Genomic DNA, 18,000 nt, shown 5'->3' with positions numbered 1-18,000 from the left:
ACTCTTTTTTTGATCATGGCTTTCAGATAGTCCAATAATTTTTAAATTCGCTCTCCTGGATCTATTTTCCAGGTCAGTTGTTTTTCTAACGAGATATTTCACATTGTTTTCTAATTTTTCATTCTTTTGGATTTGTTTTACAGTGTCTTGATTTCTCATAAAGTCACTAGCTTCCAGTTGCTCTATTCTAATTTTTAAGGAAGTATTTTCTTCAGTAATCTTTTGGACTTCCTTTTCCACTTGGCCAATTTTGCCTTTTAGAGCATTCTTCTCCTCCTTGGCTTTTTGGACCTCTTTTGCCATTTGGGTTAGGCTATTTTTTAAGGTGTTATTTTCTTCAGTATTTTTTTGGGTCTCCTTTAGCAAGCTGTTGACTTGTTTTTCATGATTTTCTTGCATCACTCTCAGTTTTTCCTCTACTTCTCTTACTTGCTTCTCAAAATCCCTTTTGAGCTCTTCCAAGGCCTGGGACTGATTCATATTTTTCTTGGAGGCTTTGGATGCGGGAGCTTTGGCTTAGTTGTCTTCTTTTGGTTGTATGTTTTGATTTTCTTTGTCACCAAAGTAAGATAATATAGTCTGACTCTTTTTGCGCTCCTTACTCATGATCTCTGCCAATTACTTGAGTTTTAAATTCTTTGTTAAGGTAAAAGTCTGCTTCCAATGTGAAGAGTGTACTGTTCCAAGCTTCTGTTTTCAGAGGTACTTCTAGGGACCTGTAAATTTTCAGTTCTTCCAAGGTGCTATGATAAGGGGTGAGGTGTTTCCTCTCCACAGCCACAACAAGCTCCACCATGCCAGCACTCCTCCTCGCCCCAGGACCACCCCTCAGAACTGTGACCCAGATCCAAGCACTTCCACGTTGCCTTTGGCATTCCTGGGTTGAGAAGTCTGGAAACCACCACAGCTGCCCACGATTCAGTCCTCTGATGCCTGCTCCGGGGTCGCTGCGGCCTGTGCGCCTACGCTGCGCTGCGCTCCTCTCCCAGCCGGGCACAATATACCTTTCTGATCAACTATCCAGACTGTCTTTGGCTGAAAATTTGTTTCACTCTGTCTTTTTGTGAGTTCTGCTGCTTTAGAATTTGTTTAGAGCCATTTTTTTAGGTATTTGGAGGGCTTTGGGAGAGAGCTCAAGACAGTCACTGCTTTCCCTTCGCCATCTTGGCTCCGCCCCCCGGAAATTACATCTTGATAAAAGGCATCATACACAATGAAGTATTTTCAATATAAACATATGTGTACCAAAAGGTATAGCAACAGAACTATTTCTTCCTTTGCTCTGAAGGCTAAGCTTATATTCAAATGTTTTCTACACTTTCTGCTATTTAGTTATGTTTGGTCCTTTCAATTCTTCTATTGTTTATTTTTAGAAACCCAAGTACTGGACTTTATATTTATGCTTGCCTATGAGTCTAGCATCCCAAGCTCTGGACTAGATCCAATCTTTGAAGCATACTGAAGAAATCACTCTTTGCTTCATGTTAGACCCAACCAAATTTCTCTCTGGGAAATCTAATAGTATAACTTGTTCCTAGGTTTCTGCAAGTGTGCATAAATGGGCCTTAGGATCTAATACTAGCATTCAAGCTTACTATTCATGTTGGGTACATAATAGTCTTTGTTCCATGCAACAGAAAATGCAAAAAAATGCATAAATGGATCCACAGAGCTCCATATGCAACTAATACAGGTCTCTACTGTGTGATCTTAAGAAGTCATTTAACTTCTCAGTTTCTCTAACTGTAAAATGCAGATAATAAGAGCACCTATCTCACATGGTTGTTGTGAAGATCAAATGAGATAATATCTATAAAATGTTTAGCACAGTGCCTGGCACATAGTAGGTATGATATAAATGCTTGATCTCCTCAAATCTTGGGTGTGGGGCAAGTTGCCATGTCCATCTAATGAGGAGAATGATAGGTAGACATGAGGAGCAGGGCTAATCTCTCTTTTTACCCTTCTTCATCCCTGCTCATCATTGCTTCATCATTGCTCCTGCTTCTTCTCTGGGTAGGAATTAATGTTGATCAGTGCAACCATATGAAGGTAGAATGTTGTCTTGGAAGTCCAACAAAGCAGTCACATTAGTGAGTCCAATTCAGAGTGAACAGGAGGCTGAAAATGGAGGGCAGAATGACTACTAGCAACTCCTGAGACACTCTAGAGGTCTTGCCTGAAAAAGAAAGAATAGAAAATACAAGTCCATAAAGTCTTTGAAAGAAGATAGTGGAGATATCAAGTAGAATAAGAATAAGGTGGTGGAATATCTGGATTTCCTCCTTGAATTTAGCACCAATGTGCTCAGGACACCTCTCCTAACTTGATATCTCAAGTTGTGGAACAAATACTATGAGTTTAAGGCTGACTTCTTGGAAAGAAGGGGTCAGAGCTCAAGTACCCCACCTTCATTCTTCTAGTTCTTTCCCTTCTGTCTCAAGATTCAATAAGGGTGTCTTCCTGGATAAAAAGGAAAGGAATATAATCCTAGATCTAGAGTTTGAATGGATAGTTCAATCAATGGATAGTTCAGCCTCTTATTTTATAGTTGAGCAAACTGATGCCTGTCAGGGTAAAATGACTTTCCAGGAGTAACACAGACAGTAAGTGGCAGTATCTGGATTCAAACTCAGGTCCTTGGATTCCAAGTTCAGCATTTTTTCCACTGTACAATACCAAATCTCTGGGATAAAACAAAATCCAGTCGGGCCATTTTCCATCCTGGACTATAAGGGAAAGGTTGAGACAAACCTGAAATGATACTGAGAAATCATCTGAACATGCCTCTTCATTTCACAGACTAAGGAAAGAGGACCAAGAGAGGCGAAGTGACCTTCCTTTCTACTTCAAGGCTAGTAAATGATCAAACTGAAACTTCAAAAACAATATGGCAGCTAGATGGTACAGTGGACAGAGAGTTCTGAGTTCTGCCTCTGACATCTACTATAGATGTGTGACCCTGGACAAGTCACTTGTTTGTCTCAGTTCCCTTATATGTAAAGTGAGAAAAACAATATCATCTACCTCCCAGGGTGGTTGTGAGGATAAAATAAGATATTTGTAATGTACTTTGCAAACTTTAAAGTGCTATGTAAATGCTAGCTATTGTTAATAACTGATATTTTCTGGTCCTCCTTTTGGGAATAATAAGGTACATGAAGGTAAAATGAGATAACATTTGTGAAGTGCTAATAAATGCTAGATATTGGGAAGAATATTGGGCCTAACATCAGGAGTATTGAATTTTAATCAGTCATTAAGTTTCATATATATGTCTTGCTTCCTAATAAACAAACTCCTTGAGAGCAGATGAATATCAGGGTCAGTGTTCAGGACAGCATCTAAAATAGGAAGGGAAGCATGAGGGACATTAGTACAAAGAGACATAGTAGCCTCCGGTCCTTAAGGGAGAAACTGATCTATTCCTAGGTTTTATACTGTCAGCTTCATGTGCATGTTTAAGGGATAGCAATGGTGAATGTTTAAAGCCAGAGGGTGAGGGGAGGGAATGTTATAACTATAACTTGTTCCTGGTTATAATAAAGGTAGAGTACCAGGCCTCCTACTCCAGTGTTCAGAAATGTGACAGAGCAGTCTAAGACATTGAATTCTAAGCTAGGATCTGAACTCAGGGCTTCTGCATTCAATAATTTAACAAGCATTAATTGCCTGTTCTATGCAAAACAATGTGGGATATGAAGGTGAAAACAACACTGTTCCTGCTTCCAAGATTATAATTGTAAGGGGCCTCTGCTCTTCCCCAAAGGGCTGCCATGTTCTCTTACTGGTTTGGGATTAGAGAGACTGGGGGAGGGTCCTAAACTGGCAAGGGCACACAGAGTAGGAAATGTCTCTGAGGACAAAGGTTTTGAAAGGAGCACTGGGGAGGCCTGAAGTAGAAGGAAAGAGAGTGAAAATAGCTGTTGAGTTAGCAGATTCTTCTCCTCCCCACTTGCTGTGAATGAAGGATTTCATACAGGAAGGAATCATCACCAATGTGATGTCCCTGATAGCTAAGGGATCTAAGCTAACCTTTCTAACCTTGAGTCTAAGATCCAGTTGAAGATAATGTTGCTGTCTTTATGTTTCCAACCACAGTCCCAAGAACTTTTTCTGGAACTGGATCAATTTCAACATTTTGAATGCTACATTCATATCTATAGTTATACTGAGGCCAATTAAATTGCTCTAATAGGATATTGTGAAAAAAGCATTGGTTTGGAAGTTAGAGCACCAGAGTTTGACACTACCTGTGTGACCTTATATGAGTCACTTAAGTTTCCTGGGCACCACTTTCCTCATCTGTGAAGTGAATGGGTGGGAGTAGCTTCCGAGGTCCTCCTAGCTGAAGAGCTATGATCCCTGGGGATGTATTCTCTAATGACTGCCCCCTGTAGTTCTATATCCCTGGTGATAGTACATATCAGGACATGTTTGATTTTTATGATTTTTGACAGCCTCAACATAAAGAGAATAATCAGGGTGGTAAATACCATGAGGTACAAGAAGACTGAGTGTAGTTTGTGCCATGTTCAATGTCTTAAAAGAGAAGATACAAAGAAGCAAGGTCACTGGGAGTAATCTGAATCGTGCACAAAAAAAATTGTCTTGATTAGTTCAGCTAGAGGGAACTGACCACTGAAACAACTACTCTCCTTAATGTCTCAGAACAGGAGCATTTCCTTTGGCTGAGGCTCGGCCAGTGACAGAGCTCAGGGGCTCTGCTCCTGTAGGTGCTAGGTTGGTACCAAGGTCAATAATTATTTTACATATATATATATATATATATATATATATATATATATATATATACACACACACACACACACACACACACACACACACACACACACACACACACACATATATATAATATATTATATATCAATGTATTAATATATTAATACATTATATTATAAACAAATACGATTATATAATACACTATATGTGCATTGATGTATATGATGTGCAATACATATTTATATATATATATTATATTAATATATTGATGATGTTACTTATAATATATTATATATAATTCAAATCCCTGTAGGAATCTATGATCTCAGGCCCCTGGAAAAACAATCAGAAATTTACCTGCACAGAGCTCACTGGCAAGAATAGTATGGGAGCTATTGCTGACAGGGTTCGTGGCAGTACAGGTGTACTGGTCATGGTCACCAGGTTTCCAAATGACGCTGAGGATGGGTCCTCCACTGGATGCATTAGTCTCTTGTCCCATAGGTGTCCAGTTGTATGTTACATTCTTTCCTACTTGTTCCACAGAACATGTCACATTGACAAGACAGGTACCATTACCATTGATCCTAGGACCCAATGCAATTTTTGGCTCCGTCAATCGCTCTGCATAAAGGGTGAAATATAATATTCAATAAGATGTTTTGATTGTGCTCCCCCCCATAAAGATGGTTAATGATTTCCTTAAGCATCAGAACTCTGAGTTTCAGAGTTCTGCGTTGGAATACTACAAAGGAGAGGAAATTGGTGACTCTGGACAGTTACCATGCAGTTCCGGTTGCTAACATTACCCAAGTCTGCACACCCAGAGCTACAAAGGGGCAGAGTGTTCAGGTAGGGAACACCTCCTTCTACACAAACAGGAGTGTGTGAGGCTTGTAACAGGTACTGGTTTCTCAGGTCCCATCAGTGAGAGGTTGGGGACTGCCATTACTTTTGTGGGACAGAGAGTGACATAGCCCAAGGGAGTCATCTTTTCCTCCAACCATTTTGGGAAACTACTTTACCTGTTCTAGGTTGCTGTTGATCAGAAAAGGATGGGAGGAGGAGGACAGTTGTTCACAGATAGTGGTACCCTGCTCTAAGGACAAGGAAAAGGATACTACTTCCTCCTTATAAGCTTAAGATGTCCCATCATATAAGAAATCAATTATCCTTAACTATATACTCAGGGAGTTGTAGTATGTTAGAGATGAACCTGAAGACTATCTAGTCCAACATCTCATCCAATTCAGAGAATCCCTCTGCAACATTTCTGGCAGTTGTCCATCTGGCCTCTATTTGAGCACATTAAAACGCAGAGAGCCCATGACCTCATAAAGCAGTCCATTCCAATTTGGAACAACTCTAATTATTACAAAGTTCTTCTTTACAATAAATCATTGTAACTTATAGGCTCATAGACTTGGATAAGGGATCTTAGAGGGTCTGGACTCATCTCATCATTTGACAGATAGGAAATTGAGGCCCCAAAAGGTGAAGTGATTTCCCCAAAGTTGCACAAATTTTAAGGGGCAGAATCAGCATTTATTAAAGAGTCAGACTATTATAAAGTAATCCTCCAAGATTTCCCTGACAGTTCCCCCAGGATGTGTGGGATCAGTGCACATTTCTGCTTAAAGTAGAGCACTTATCTTGGGTGGGCCTGCCTTTGCCTTGATCCACAGGCCTCTACCTTCATCCCTCTTCTGTCCTTGGCCTGATTTTCTAATTTCTAATGCACCCAGTTTCACTTGGTGACTTTTCTCTCCATTTTCTTTTTCTCTTTTAAAATATTTTATTAATAATTTAACACTGAACATCATTATAAACAACTAAACTTGCTTGACAACTATTTACAAAGAAATTATTTTTAGTGGATGGTTTATCATAACACTTTTTCTGTCAGTTCCTTTTAAGTCTTCATCAAGACTCTTTGTCCATTCATTCTCATTCACTTTTCTCTTTATTTGGTGATAGTGTATACTCTATTCTCCAAGTTCCCTGTTTTTTTCATGTTACATCACTTAATAAACTTCTTTCCAGATTTCTTAATGTATATGTCATATTTGACATTAATAATTTGATAGTGTTTTTATTTTACATGAATATCCATTTATTCTACCGTTTCCCACCAATAGGTAGCCATTTAGGTTGTTCCAGGTTTTCATGATTACATGCAATTGTTCTATGGCAATCTTACCAGAAATAGCTCTTTTTAAAAAGTGCTGTTGTTGCTTTTGATTACACACACTTAAGCCCTTGTGATTTATGTGCCTAAAAATAGTGAAATTATTAAGTCAAAGGGTACAACTCTTCTTGTCATTTTTACAGTGGAATCCCAGATTCCTATCTAAAAAGATTGTGCAGGTTTGTCATTCTGTTGTGAGTATCTTTTCTTCCACAACCTCTATTTTTGTCAGTTTGATCAGTGAGAGATAGTATAGCAAAAAGGTCTAAATTTGCATGTCTTGAGTTCCATTTCCATATTCTCCAGTGATTCCCATTGCCAGATTGTCTTGGCCAAAAGTATCCTTGTGTGATTATAGCCTCAAATTCAACAAAACAGAACTCATTATCTTCCCCCACCCAGGCCCAAACTTCTTTTGAATTTCCTGATAACTTTTGAGGACACCATAATCTTTCCCATCCCTGGGGGTCATTACCTTGTTGTCATCTTTAACTACTCATGGCCAAATCTTGTTCTATCTCTGTAATATTCCATATATGCATGTATGTGTGTATGTGTTTGTGTGTGTAAACACACACATATATACATACATGTGTCCCTTCCTATATACCTTGTTGCCTTGAATATCTTGTCTCCTTAGAACTAATGTGGCTTGATCAATCTATCTTCATTAGCTTTCTATCCCTGTACATTCCTCCAGAACTTAAATCCTGTCACTCCTGAATTATAGAAATGTCTAGTTCTGTCCTGTCTATCCCAGTTCACTTCTTAGATTGTGCCCTCCTCCCAGCTGTATCCTATTGTTATTGATGTTCCAGTATGGCACTAATCTTTTATAAACACATCTTTTGTCATGCCACTTTGGGGCTCAGTTATATTAGCTCCATATAGTATCAAGTCTCAAATCCCCTGCTAAGCTTTCTTTTTTTAAATTTTTTTCCCCTGCTTATCTTTAAAGGCTCACTAGCCAACTTTCCCACTATTCTCCAAAACCTATATTCCAGAAAAGCTGATAATCTTCACTGTCCCAAAAATATGCAAAGAGAGTCTCACTTAATGAGACCTGAGTTTTCTCCATGTTTCTATTTTTGTCTTTAGTGTCCCCTCTTTATCCTTTTTACTTGACTAAAATCATCCAGTATTTCCTCTTAGTCTAGCTGAAGTCTCAACCTTCCCTTCTGTCCTTTTCTCATCTCTGCTTAACTTACCATACACATCCAGCCTGATGTACTTTGAGAAGTCTTTTCCTGTCCTCAGTAAGGAAGTCTGGAGTTTATAGGTACTACTGTCCTCCTCCTGAAGCTGTTGGATGTGTAAAGTGATATTATCAGCATCAAGGTGGATCCGTGTTTTCAGGTTGGTTTCGAATATTTTCTTTTCTTTTCCTTTGATCCATGTCAAGACCTTCTGGGTCTCATTGTAAAACCAAGAGACTTCTGAATAGGGCTCATGAAATGATTCAGAGTTCTTGAGACTTACAGATTCACCAATAACACCCACCACGTTTCTTGCTGAGTGAGCTGCCAACCAGAGTCAGAGCAAGAACTTTGTTAGTAATAGGACAATAAAAATCATAGTCAAGGGAGTATTTTTGTGGAGATGTGATTGCAAGGCTCTCTCATACTATCAAGCATAATAATAGATGACATTTGCATAATGTTGTAAGGTTTGTCAAGTACTTTGTACTACGTATTATCTCATAAGAATCTTAAAACAAATCTATAAGATGAGAAATACAGGTATTTTAATACCCATTTTAGAGATAAGGAAACTAAGGCTCATAGAAATTAAATTTGACCTGCCCACAGAAACCCGACTAGTATCCTAGGTAGTATTCAAAATTGACTGCCAGGATCCTGTGAACTATAATACAGGTAGAGCTGAGAATGGGGAATGGCTAAGATGATGTTGTTTAGAACATAGCTATGACTGACCTTGTAGAAGTCATCAACACCCATCCCCTCAGTAATGTACATCAGATCTCAAAAGGCTTGCAAAACAGCCTTTTTTACAAAACTTTTCTTAGAAAGAAAGTCCAGAAGAATAGTCCAGAACAATAGAAATACATACATGCTATTAAAACTACCCAGGTAACTCCTTAAAGCTGTGCTTGAAGATATCTTACCTGTATCTTATTCTCTCTCTCCTTTCAACACATTATAAGGACCTCTTATAGTCACAGTATACGGACCATTTTAGGAATATAAGGTCAAAGGTGGCTCATCTTACTTTTACATGATACTCATAATTGGAAAGAAGTTGATGATCTCATTAGAGTTAATGGGAACAACTGATTCGTTCCTGTACCCATATTCCAGTTGTTTTGCCTCCCTGATTATGGTCATATATATGGATATTGTGGCAAAAGTGAACTTTGTCATAGGTTCCAGTTGCTAGGAGATTCAATGTTAAGTGATTAAATGAAGTTTGGTAGCAAAGCTAAAAAAAAAATGCAGTTCTACTATAGGTTAAGAAACACTAATGCCAAGTTCTGGCTTTATCTTGACTCTCAGAATACTTTTATATACTGAAATAAAGGAATAGTGAGTCATATTCTATCCTTGAGCAATACTTTCCTCATCTGTAAAATGGGGATAATGATCTATACGCTCTTCCCATCTGAAGTGATCACTTGCATTTGCAACCAGTGACTCTTGACTAAAGGATAAGGAGATGCCTATAGACTTTACTTGGTCTATCAAGAGATGTGTATTTTCTTCATGCACATACCCACAATGATTGTAACAAATTTCTGCTGATACATATGAATAAGATTCTATATAGCAGTGCTGAAAAAAGTGCAAAATTGATCACAGAATCATTGTCAAAAATTTCTGTGATGTCATAGAAGATATTAGAAGTACCAGAAAACTAAAGGAAAAAAAAACAGAAAAAGAGATATTTTAAGACTTAGACTAATAAGCTTGATGTTGATATTCAGTAAAATTCCAAGATATATTACCCCAAAAAAGGAGATGATTCTTAGAAGGTAGCACAAAGTCACTAACAAGTTATAACAATTTTATAACAATTTTAAATTAATAATAGAATTATCATTCTTATAGATTAAGGAAATAAACTGGATTTCAGCAAGATATTTAACAGTCCTTAATGATTGTCTTGGAACAAGTTGAAATGATGTGGACTAGATAACTATCAAGTTAGATGGATTTATAACTGACTGAATAGTCATACTCAGAGACTGTTGATCAATGGTTTAACATGAACCTGAAAGAGTCCATGTTGATGTACCTTAAAGGCCTATGTATAGCCATCTGTTTAACACTTCTATCAGAAACTTGGATGAAGACATAAAAAGAATATTTGTAAAGATCACAAATGACCCTAAGCTGTGAGGGATAGTAAAGAAGTTTTTGACTAGATTTCCTCTAAGATCCATGTCATCTTTAAAATTTTATGATTCTCTGATTTGATGGAATCAAGGATTAAAAATCCAACCTAACTCTGATTAATACAATGATCTAAAATAATTCCAAAGGACTCATGATGAAAAAAAATGCTATCTACCTCCAGGGAGGGAAGTGCGAAATTCTGTGTGCAAATTGTAGTATAATGCTCTCACTTTATTTATTTTTCTTGCTTTTTTTGCAATATGGCTAATATGGAAATATATTTTCCATGATTTCACATGGATAATTAATATAAAATTGCTTGCTTTCTCAATGGGTGGGAGAAGGGTAGAAGGGAGATGGAGAGTTTAGGACTCAAAATTTTAAAAAAGAATGTTGAAAAAAATTATATATACATATATATGTATACATTTGTACTAAAACAAAACAAAACAAAAACCCAAACCAGTAATCTAAAAGGCATTTATGAAGTGCCTACTATACCCAGAACATTCTTCCAGGCACTAGGCAATGACAAAATCAAATCCAATTCCTGCCCTTGTGGACCTTATTTTTGACTCTGGTCTTAGTAAATATGAATAGATAAGTATATATAAGATAATTTGAGGAGGGAGAGAGTGCTAACAACTAGGAGAAATCAGAAAAGCTTACTATAGGACATGGCACTTGAAAGAGACTAGAGATTCTAAGAAGTAGAGGTGTAGAAGGAATGCAATCCAGACATAAAGGATAGTGGGTGCAAAACCACAGAAGTAGGAAATGGAATACTGAATTCATTGAACATTAAATCCATCATTTTAGTTGAAACATTGAATTCATAAAGGGGAATATTGTAAAATAAACCTGGAAAGGTATCCTAAAGCCAGATTGTGAAGGGCTTTAAATCATTAATAGAGAAATACAAATTAAAACAACTCTGAGGCACCATTTTACACCCATCAGATTTCCTACTATGACAGAAAAGGAAAATAATAAATGATTGAGAGGATGTGGAAAAATAGATACACAAATGCACTGGTGGAACTGTGAATTGGTCTAACTATTCTGGAGTATAATTTGGAACTATGCCCAAAGAGCTACAAAACTCTGCATATACTTTCACTCAGCAATATCACTACTAGTTATGTATCTCAAACCAAAACAAAATTTAAAAAATCAAAACAAAAGGTAAAGGACATATATGTACTAACACATTTATAGCAGCTCTTTCGAAATTGAAGAGATGCCCATCAATTGGGGAAAAAAGTTGTGGTATATGATTGTGATGGAATACTATTGTGCTGTAGGAAATGATAAAGGGATTAGTCTCAGAAAAACTTGGGAAGACTTATGTGAAGATACAAAGGGAGGTGGGTGGAACCAGGAGAGCATTGTACATGGTAACAGCAATATTATAACAATAATCAACTACAAAATACTTAGCTACTCTGATCAATACAATGACCCATGACAAATAATTAAAAATAAAAGATTATTAAAACCAAAAAAAATCTCTTGCTTTGGCATTTTTGCCCCTGACTCATAGTCAAGGATAGAAGAGAACTGTCTGATGGGGAAGGAGGCCTACTCCCAATTCTCTATTTGGCACCTAAAGTCAGCCTAATCCCCCCTGACCCATCCACCTTGATTATCTGTTACTCTCCTACACACATTCTACGTTTCAGTCAAATTAGCTTTTCAGCTATGTTCATTACATGGAATATTCCATTTCTTCTTCCTGTGCCGTTGTCCAGCTGGTCTACATTTGGAATGTATTCTCTTCTCACCTCATCTTCTTCAAATTTCTAATTTCCTTAAAACCTTAGTGAAACTGCTTCCTCCTACAGAAGACCTTCTTTGACCACCATCTCCCCTCTTCTCAGCCATTAGTGTCTCCCCTTCCCAAAATTATCCTATATGTACTTTGTGTACATTTTTATATACTTATATGTGACTGTATTGTTTATCTCAATTGATTGTACACTCCTTGAGGTCAGAGACTATATCATTTTTGTCTTTGTATTCCCATCATCTAACATGGCTCCTGGTACATAGAAGGCACTTTTAATAAACTTGTGTTGATTCATTAAAATTGAATCCTACCCATGAGGTAGGCTAAATGGGTTTAATTACCCCCCATGTTACTGAATAGGAAATTAATAGTAAGAAAGACTAAATTATTTCAGAGCCAAGACTCCTAGAATCACAGACTGCTATAACTGAAAGTCATTTAGAAGTTATATAGTCCAAAACTGATTTTATTTTATTTATTTATTTATTTATTCTCCAGAAACCTGGAGAAATGACTTTCTCAAGAATCTAGATCTCCTTGTCTGCATGTCCAATGCTCAAGAAAATGATTTATACTCATACAAAGTTGCTGACAAAAGACAGAGGATGCTGGAATAAATAGAGTGAATGAATCCAGAGCAGCTGAATGGTGAATAATTTCTAAAAGACTGTGATAGTAGCAAGTGTAACAGATCTTTGGCTTTGACAGGGGACCTAAATTAACACCTCTCATGATCTTTAGCATTTTATACCTCCAAGAAGTCAGTTTAAGCCTAGCCTAAAGGACTATTACAGGAGGAAAAGATGGAAAATATGACATCCTGTACAGGAAAAATCAGCAGAGCTAGAGGACAGATTGTGGTGGGATTGAAAGGCAGTTGGGAAGGGAGAGTAAAGTTGAATAGAATCCTAAGATTAGACCTATAAATTCGGAGCAGCCAACCAGGCAGATTTCCTGACTTGGACCTTTGCAGAATACATCCAAAGGAGCTGGCCTGAGAAAGGGAAGACGTGAGGGACTTAAGCATACACTTTATGGCTGACTTCCTCTTCTTTTACTGACTTTGTCAACACCCTTCCGTGACCTCACTGACATCCACCTCGACTTCATTTGCCTATGTCTCTCTTTTGGCTGCTCCTTATTGGAAAGGGGAGTTAGACTCATATGAAATAAGCATATGCCTTCCAATTCTCGACAGCTGAGGATAACATAGTGCTACTAAGGGACCAGACATTACACTCACTGATGAGTTGTCACCTCATCTTCTCTCTACCTCTAACCCTGGAACTTCCCAGCAAAGAGGTAGAGGAGAACGAATATAAAGTACCTTGAGAAGAGATCACGAGCATTAGTAGACACAGCTTCCACCTGCTAAAGGACATGCTGTTTCCTTGGGATCCACAGCCAAGGATGGGGTTGAGAACTTCCATAGTCTAGTGCTTATTCAATCCACTAACAGGAAAGACGGTAGTGTCTTACGTTTTCTCTTCCTTTTCTATGAGATCACATCCTTTCTATAATGAGCCTGAAATCGAGGGGTAGAAATAGGGAACTTGTGGTATTTGTAAAATATTCATCTTAAATTATTTTCTTCAACTTCCTGACTCTCTCTGGGCAAATAAGTTAGCAAAAATGACTAAGCATATGACTGTTTGGTCTAGTACTGAGACAGACATCCCTCATTATTGTACCCTGGCTTGAAAGGGGAAACCAGTCCTCCAGAGAAGGACTGAGAGTCCCAAAAGAAAGGAGTACTTCAACCTATAAAAAAGTGCAGATGAGTAAGGGTCAGTTGCTGGTCACAGGCTGCATGAGGCTAGCAAAACCTTTCCATGCAAAGATGATATTTATAACTCATAGACCTTTGTCAGTATTAGGGTAGTTGGAGGGAAAAATATATATATATATATATATATATACATATATACATATATATGGATATAGATATAAATATAGATATAGATATAGATAGATAGATAAAGGGCACAGGGTGAGTTGAAGATGAAGGGGTCAGATCTGGAGAATAAAATTATGGGGTGAGAGAGGATTATACTGGGAGAAGGAGAAAGGGTGAGGTAGAACAGGGTAAATTATCTCACAAAAAAAAACAGAAAAGAAAAGGCTCTTACAGTGGAGGAGAAACAGGGGAAGGTGAGAAGGAATGAGTGAATCTTATTCTCATAAGATTTGGCTTAAGGAGGGAATAACGTACCCACTCAATTGGGTATGGAAATCTGTCTTACCCTACAGGAAAATAGGGGGAGAAGGGGACAAGAGAGCAGGGGAATGATAGAGAGGAGGGCAGATTGGGAAAGGGGGTAATCAGAAGCAAACACTTCTGAAGAGGGACAAGGTCAAAAGAAAGAATAGAATAAATTGGGGGGGATAGGATTAAGGGAAATAGAGTCAACTTTTCACAACATGACTACTATGGAATTGTTTTGCGTAACTGCACATGTATAACCTACATTGAATTGCTTGCCTTTTTCAATGAGGGTGGATGGGGAGGAAGGAAGGGAGAAAATTTGGAAGCCAAAGTTTTAAAAACACATGTTTAAAAAAATGTTTTCACATGCAACTGGGAAATAAGAAATACAGGAAATGGGATACAGAAATCTATCCTGCCTTACAGGAAAATAGAAGGGGAGGGGATAAGAGAAGGTGGGGAGAGATAGAAGGGAGGGCAGACTAGGGGAAGGGATATTCAGAATGTATGCCATCTTGGGGTGGGGGGAGGGGTGAGATGGGGTGAAAATTTGGAACTCAAAATCTTGTGGAAGTAAATGTTGAAAACTAAAAAAAAAAGATTAAGGCAAAATAATTGAAGCAACATAAAAAAATTCTATTCAGAGCTTTAGCATCTTTCTTGCTTATCTTTTGGTTAGCTTTGTTTGTTTGAAATGGTACATTAAGGTCCCCAACAATTACTGTTTTATTATCTATTCTCCCTCTACTTCAATTAGCTCTACCTTTAAGCATTTAGGTATGATACTGTTCAGTGCATATATGCTAACTATTAATATTACTTAATTGTCTAGCGTGCCTTTACATATAATACAATTTCCCTGTTAATCTATTTTAAACATATCTATGTCTACCTCTAGCTTGCTTGAGATCATGATTACCACCTGTGCCCTTTTTGAGATTCACCCCAGGCTTTTCTAGTCCAGTATCTCATCTTATTTCTCTGTGGATCTTTACATTTCAAGTGTGTTTCTTATTCCAACATGCTGTTGGATTCTGTTTTCTATACTGTTGCATTCTACCAATGTTTTCTAATGAGTTAGGGTTGTTCCCATTCACGTGAATGGTTATGATCCTATGAATCTAAGTCAATTAATCAATCAATAAACACGTTATTAAGCACCTAAAAAAAACCTTTCCATGCCTCCAGTACCAGATTAAAATGTAATTGGAAAATGTTTTACAAAACTAATGACACAGACACTACACAGATAATGTTAATTTGTAGTTTTCTAAGTCAGTGTACTGTTGGCGGGAATATATTTCTATTTGAGTTTGACACTACTGTTCTAAACGACCTTCTCTGCCTCCTGGCTTCCCTGCTTTCTCCAAGTCTGAGCTAAAATTCTACCTTCTGCAAAAATCCTTCCCTCATCCCCCTTAATTATTGCCTTTCCTTTGTTACAATGGAGTAAAGAAACCAAATTTCATCCAGACAAACAATTTATTTAGCAAGGCATGTGATTGCAAAAAACAAATTGGGTCCCAGGCTCTTGGTAGCACAGGGAATCCCAAACCTTATTAAGACACCAGTTTCTTATTAGTGGAGGGGATTGGGAAACACTGAGCTGAGAGGGAGAGGTATAGTCTTGTGACATTCCTTAAGTTGGGTGACAGTGGGGAGAGGAAGTAATCTTGTGATTTTTCCAAAACAGGTGACCTTTGAGACTTAACTTAGCTAAGCTAAATGATGGATAAAGGCAAAATGGCATCACTCATGCTTTTTAAAAATGTAACACCTCTGAGATAATTTCCAAATTATCCTTTATATATCTGGTTTGTAAATAGTTGCTTGCATGTTGTCTCCTCCATTAGATTGTAAGCTTCTTGAGGGCAGGGACTGTTTTTGCTTTTCTTTGTATCCCCAGTGCTTGGCACACAGTAGGCTCCTATTAAATGCTTGGTGGTTTGGCTTGACTTAAATAATCATTATTGAGTCTGACATGTTATGCATTATTCCAAATCCTTAATCGCTCACTACCGCAAGGAAAGAAGAGGGAGGATGTGCATTTTCGTATTTCATTTTGTAGAAATAAAATTTTTGATGATTTTTTGTTTCTTTTCACATTACCTACCTATCCTGATGTATTTATTGCTCCCTTCAATCTCACTCTATCCATTATAATGAAAAAGAAGAAAACTAATGTTAGCAAAACTTACCCACACCTCAAAAAGTATGATGTTATATGCAGTTTTCTACACCTTTAATCTTCTTGCTCTACAAAAAAATGGGAAGAGGTATCTCTTCATATCTCTTCTTTGGGACCAAATTTGATCATTATAATTTTATAGCATTCAGTTTTGACTTTTTAATTTTTCTTTTAATTTTCACTATTGGAATCATTGTGTATTTTGTTTTTCTGCTTCTGCTTAATTCCTTTTGCCTCAGTCTTTCTATTTTCCCTTATACTTTCCATATTTATCATTTCTCACAGTGAAGTAATATTCTAAATATTCAAGTAGTAATATAACAAATTATTTTACATGAAACTTCCATTGCATACAGATTTCTATTATATAGTTTGCTTTTCTTTTACATATAATAAAGTCAACATATGACTTTCAAAGATATTCTATTTGTGTTTTTTCTGATCTTCTTTTCTCTTCTGTGCTTAAAAAAAAGATACTTCAATTACCCTTCTCTCCAGTTCTCTTCTTTTCTCTCCTCTCTTCTCTTCCTCTCTCCTCTTCTCTTCTCCTCCTTTCCTTTCCTCTCCTCTCCTTTCCTGTCTCTCCTTTCCTTTTCTTTCCTTTTTTCCCCTTCTACACTGCCATACTTTGCTCAAGCTGGAAGTGCAGTTGCCTCTCATGGGCCTACCCTGCTGCTGATCATCAAAAAACCTTTGACTCAATCTATTTCAAAGATAGGTTGGTTCTTTCTTCCTTAGCCAGAATAGTGGTCCTGTCCCAGTGGTTCACCATATTGATGCCAGACTTAGTGCTGGTGCTCTTTTTCTTCCAAAAGCAGAGAAGACAACCTCTCCTTGCCTTAAAATCATCCTTCAAAAGATAGAGAAATCACCAAGTAGAAAGCCTATTCTATGTTACTCCTCACTAATAGAGAGAAACTGTTTACTGGGATTGAAATTCTGGTCACCTTGGAGAGATATGATCATTAGCTCTAAGAGTTTGTGACAGAGAAGGAAAGGAAAACTGAGAAAAGATTGAAATGCATAGAAAATTTTGGAAAAGTGTATTTAAAAGGATGCAAAGAAAGGGTAGTTGGGAGTCCACAGGCAAAATTTCTACAGGAAAAATCAGCTTAGGTGGGGTTGGAAACTCTGAAGAATGAAATTGAGAAAACACAAGTTGAAAAAATTCCATTGAGGAGTAAAAATGGGAATTTTTCTGAAGAGACTGATGTGGATACATCAGAAACTCACAAAGCAAATTAGATATTTTTTTCTTTTTGGTAAGACAATTAGAGTTAAGTGACTGCCCAGAGTCATACAGCCAAAGAGTGTTATGTGCCTGAGACCAGATTTGAATTCAGATCCCTCTGTCTCCAGGGCCAGTGCCCTATCCACTGCACCTCCTAATTGCCCCCAAATTAGATTTTTTAAAGAATATTTTATTTTCCCCAATTACATATAAAAACAACTTTAAACACTTGTTGTTTTAAAGTTTTGAGTCCAAAATTCTATCCTTCTCTCCCTCTCTGAGCCTCTCTATGAAGTGGTAAG

The 18,000-nt window shown here is 37.4% G+C and overlaps 1 protein-coding gene across 1 annotated transcript; it reads right to left on the bottom strand.

Annotated features, from left to right (window-relative positions):
• Positions 1–1,103: 1,103 nt before the first annotated feature.
• LOC114026386 (SLAM family member 9-like) lies at positions 1,104–13,576 on the bottom strand. The gene is made up of 4 exons (XM_027840078.1): positions 13,401–13,576; positions 8,140–8,451; positions 5,101–5,367; positions 1,104–2,179 (listed from the first exon to the last, which is right to left on the bottom strand). Exons 1-4 carry the CDS (start codon positions 13,501–13,503, stop codon positions 2,091–2,093), a joined length of 771 nt encoding a protein of 256 aa, XP_027695879.1. The 5' UTR covers positions 13,504–13,576; the 3' UTR covers positions 1,104–2,090.
• Between the last annotated feature and the right edge of the window lie 4,424 nt (positions 13,577–18,000).

The sequence above is a fragment of the Vombatus ursinus genome, unplaced genomic scaffold, assembly GCF_900497805.2.
Source record: "Vombatus ursinus unplaced genomic scaffold, bare-nosed wombat genome assembly UNPS02014838.1, whole genome shotgun sequence".
NCBI classification, from domain to species: Eukaryota; Metazoa; Chordata; class Mammalia; order Diprotodontia; family Vombatidae; genus Vombatus; species Vombatus ursinus.
This window is presented reverse-complemented; position numbering and strand designations above follow the sequence as displayed.

Bases quoted from the DNA above. Each gene is read 5' to 3' on its own strand.
- LOC114026386 (XM_027840078.1), bottom strand. From the start codon at position 13,503: ATGGAAGTTCTCAACCCCATCCTTGGCTGTGGATCCCAAGGAAACAGC. The intron at 5,368-8,139 runs GTAAGTTAAGCA...CCCTTTATGCAG, and splicing joins CATCAGGCTGGATGTGTATG to AGCGATTGACGGAGCCAAAA. The intron at 2,180-5,100 runs GTAAATTTCTGA...TTTCTTTTTCAG, and splicing joins TGCCAGTGAGCTCTGTGCAG to GCAAGACCTCTAGAGTGTCT.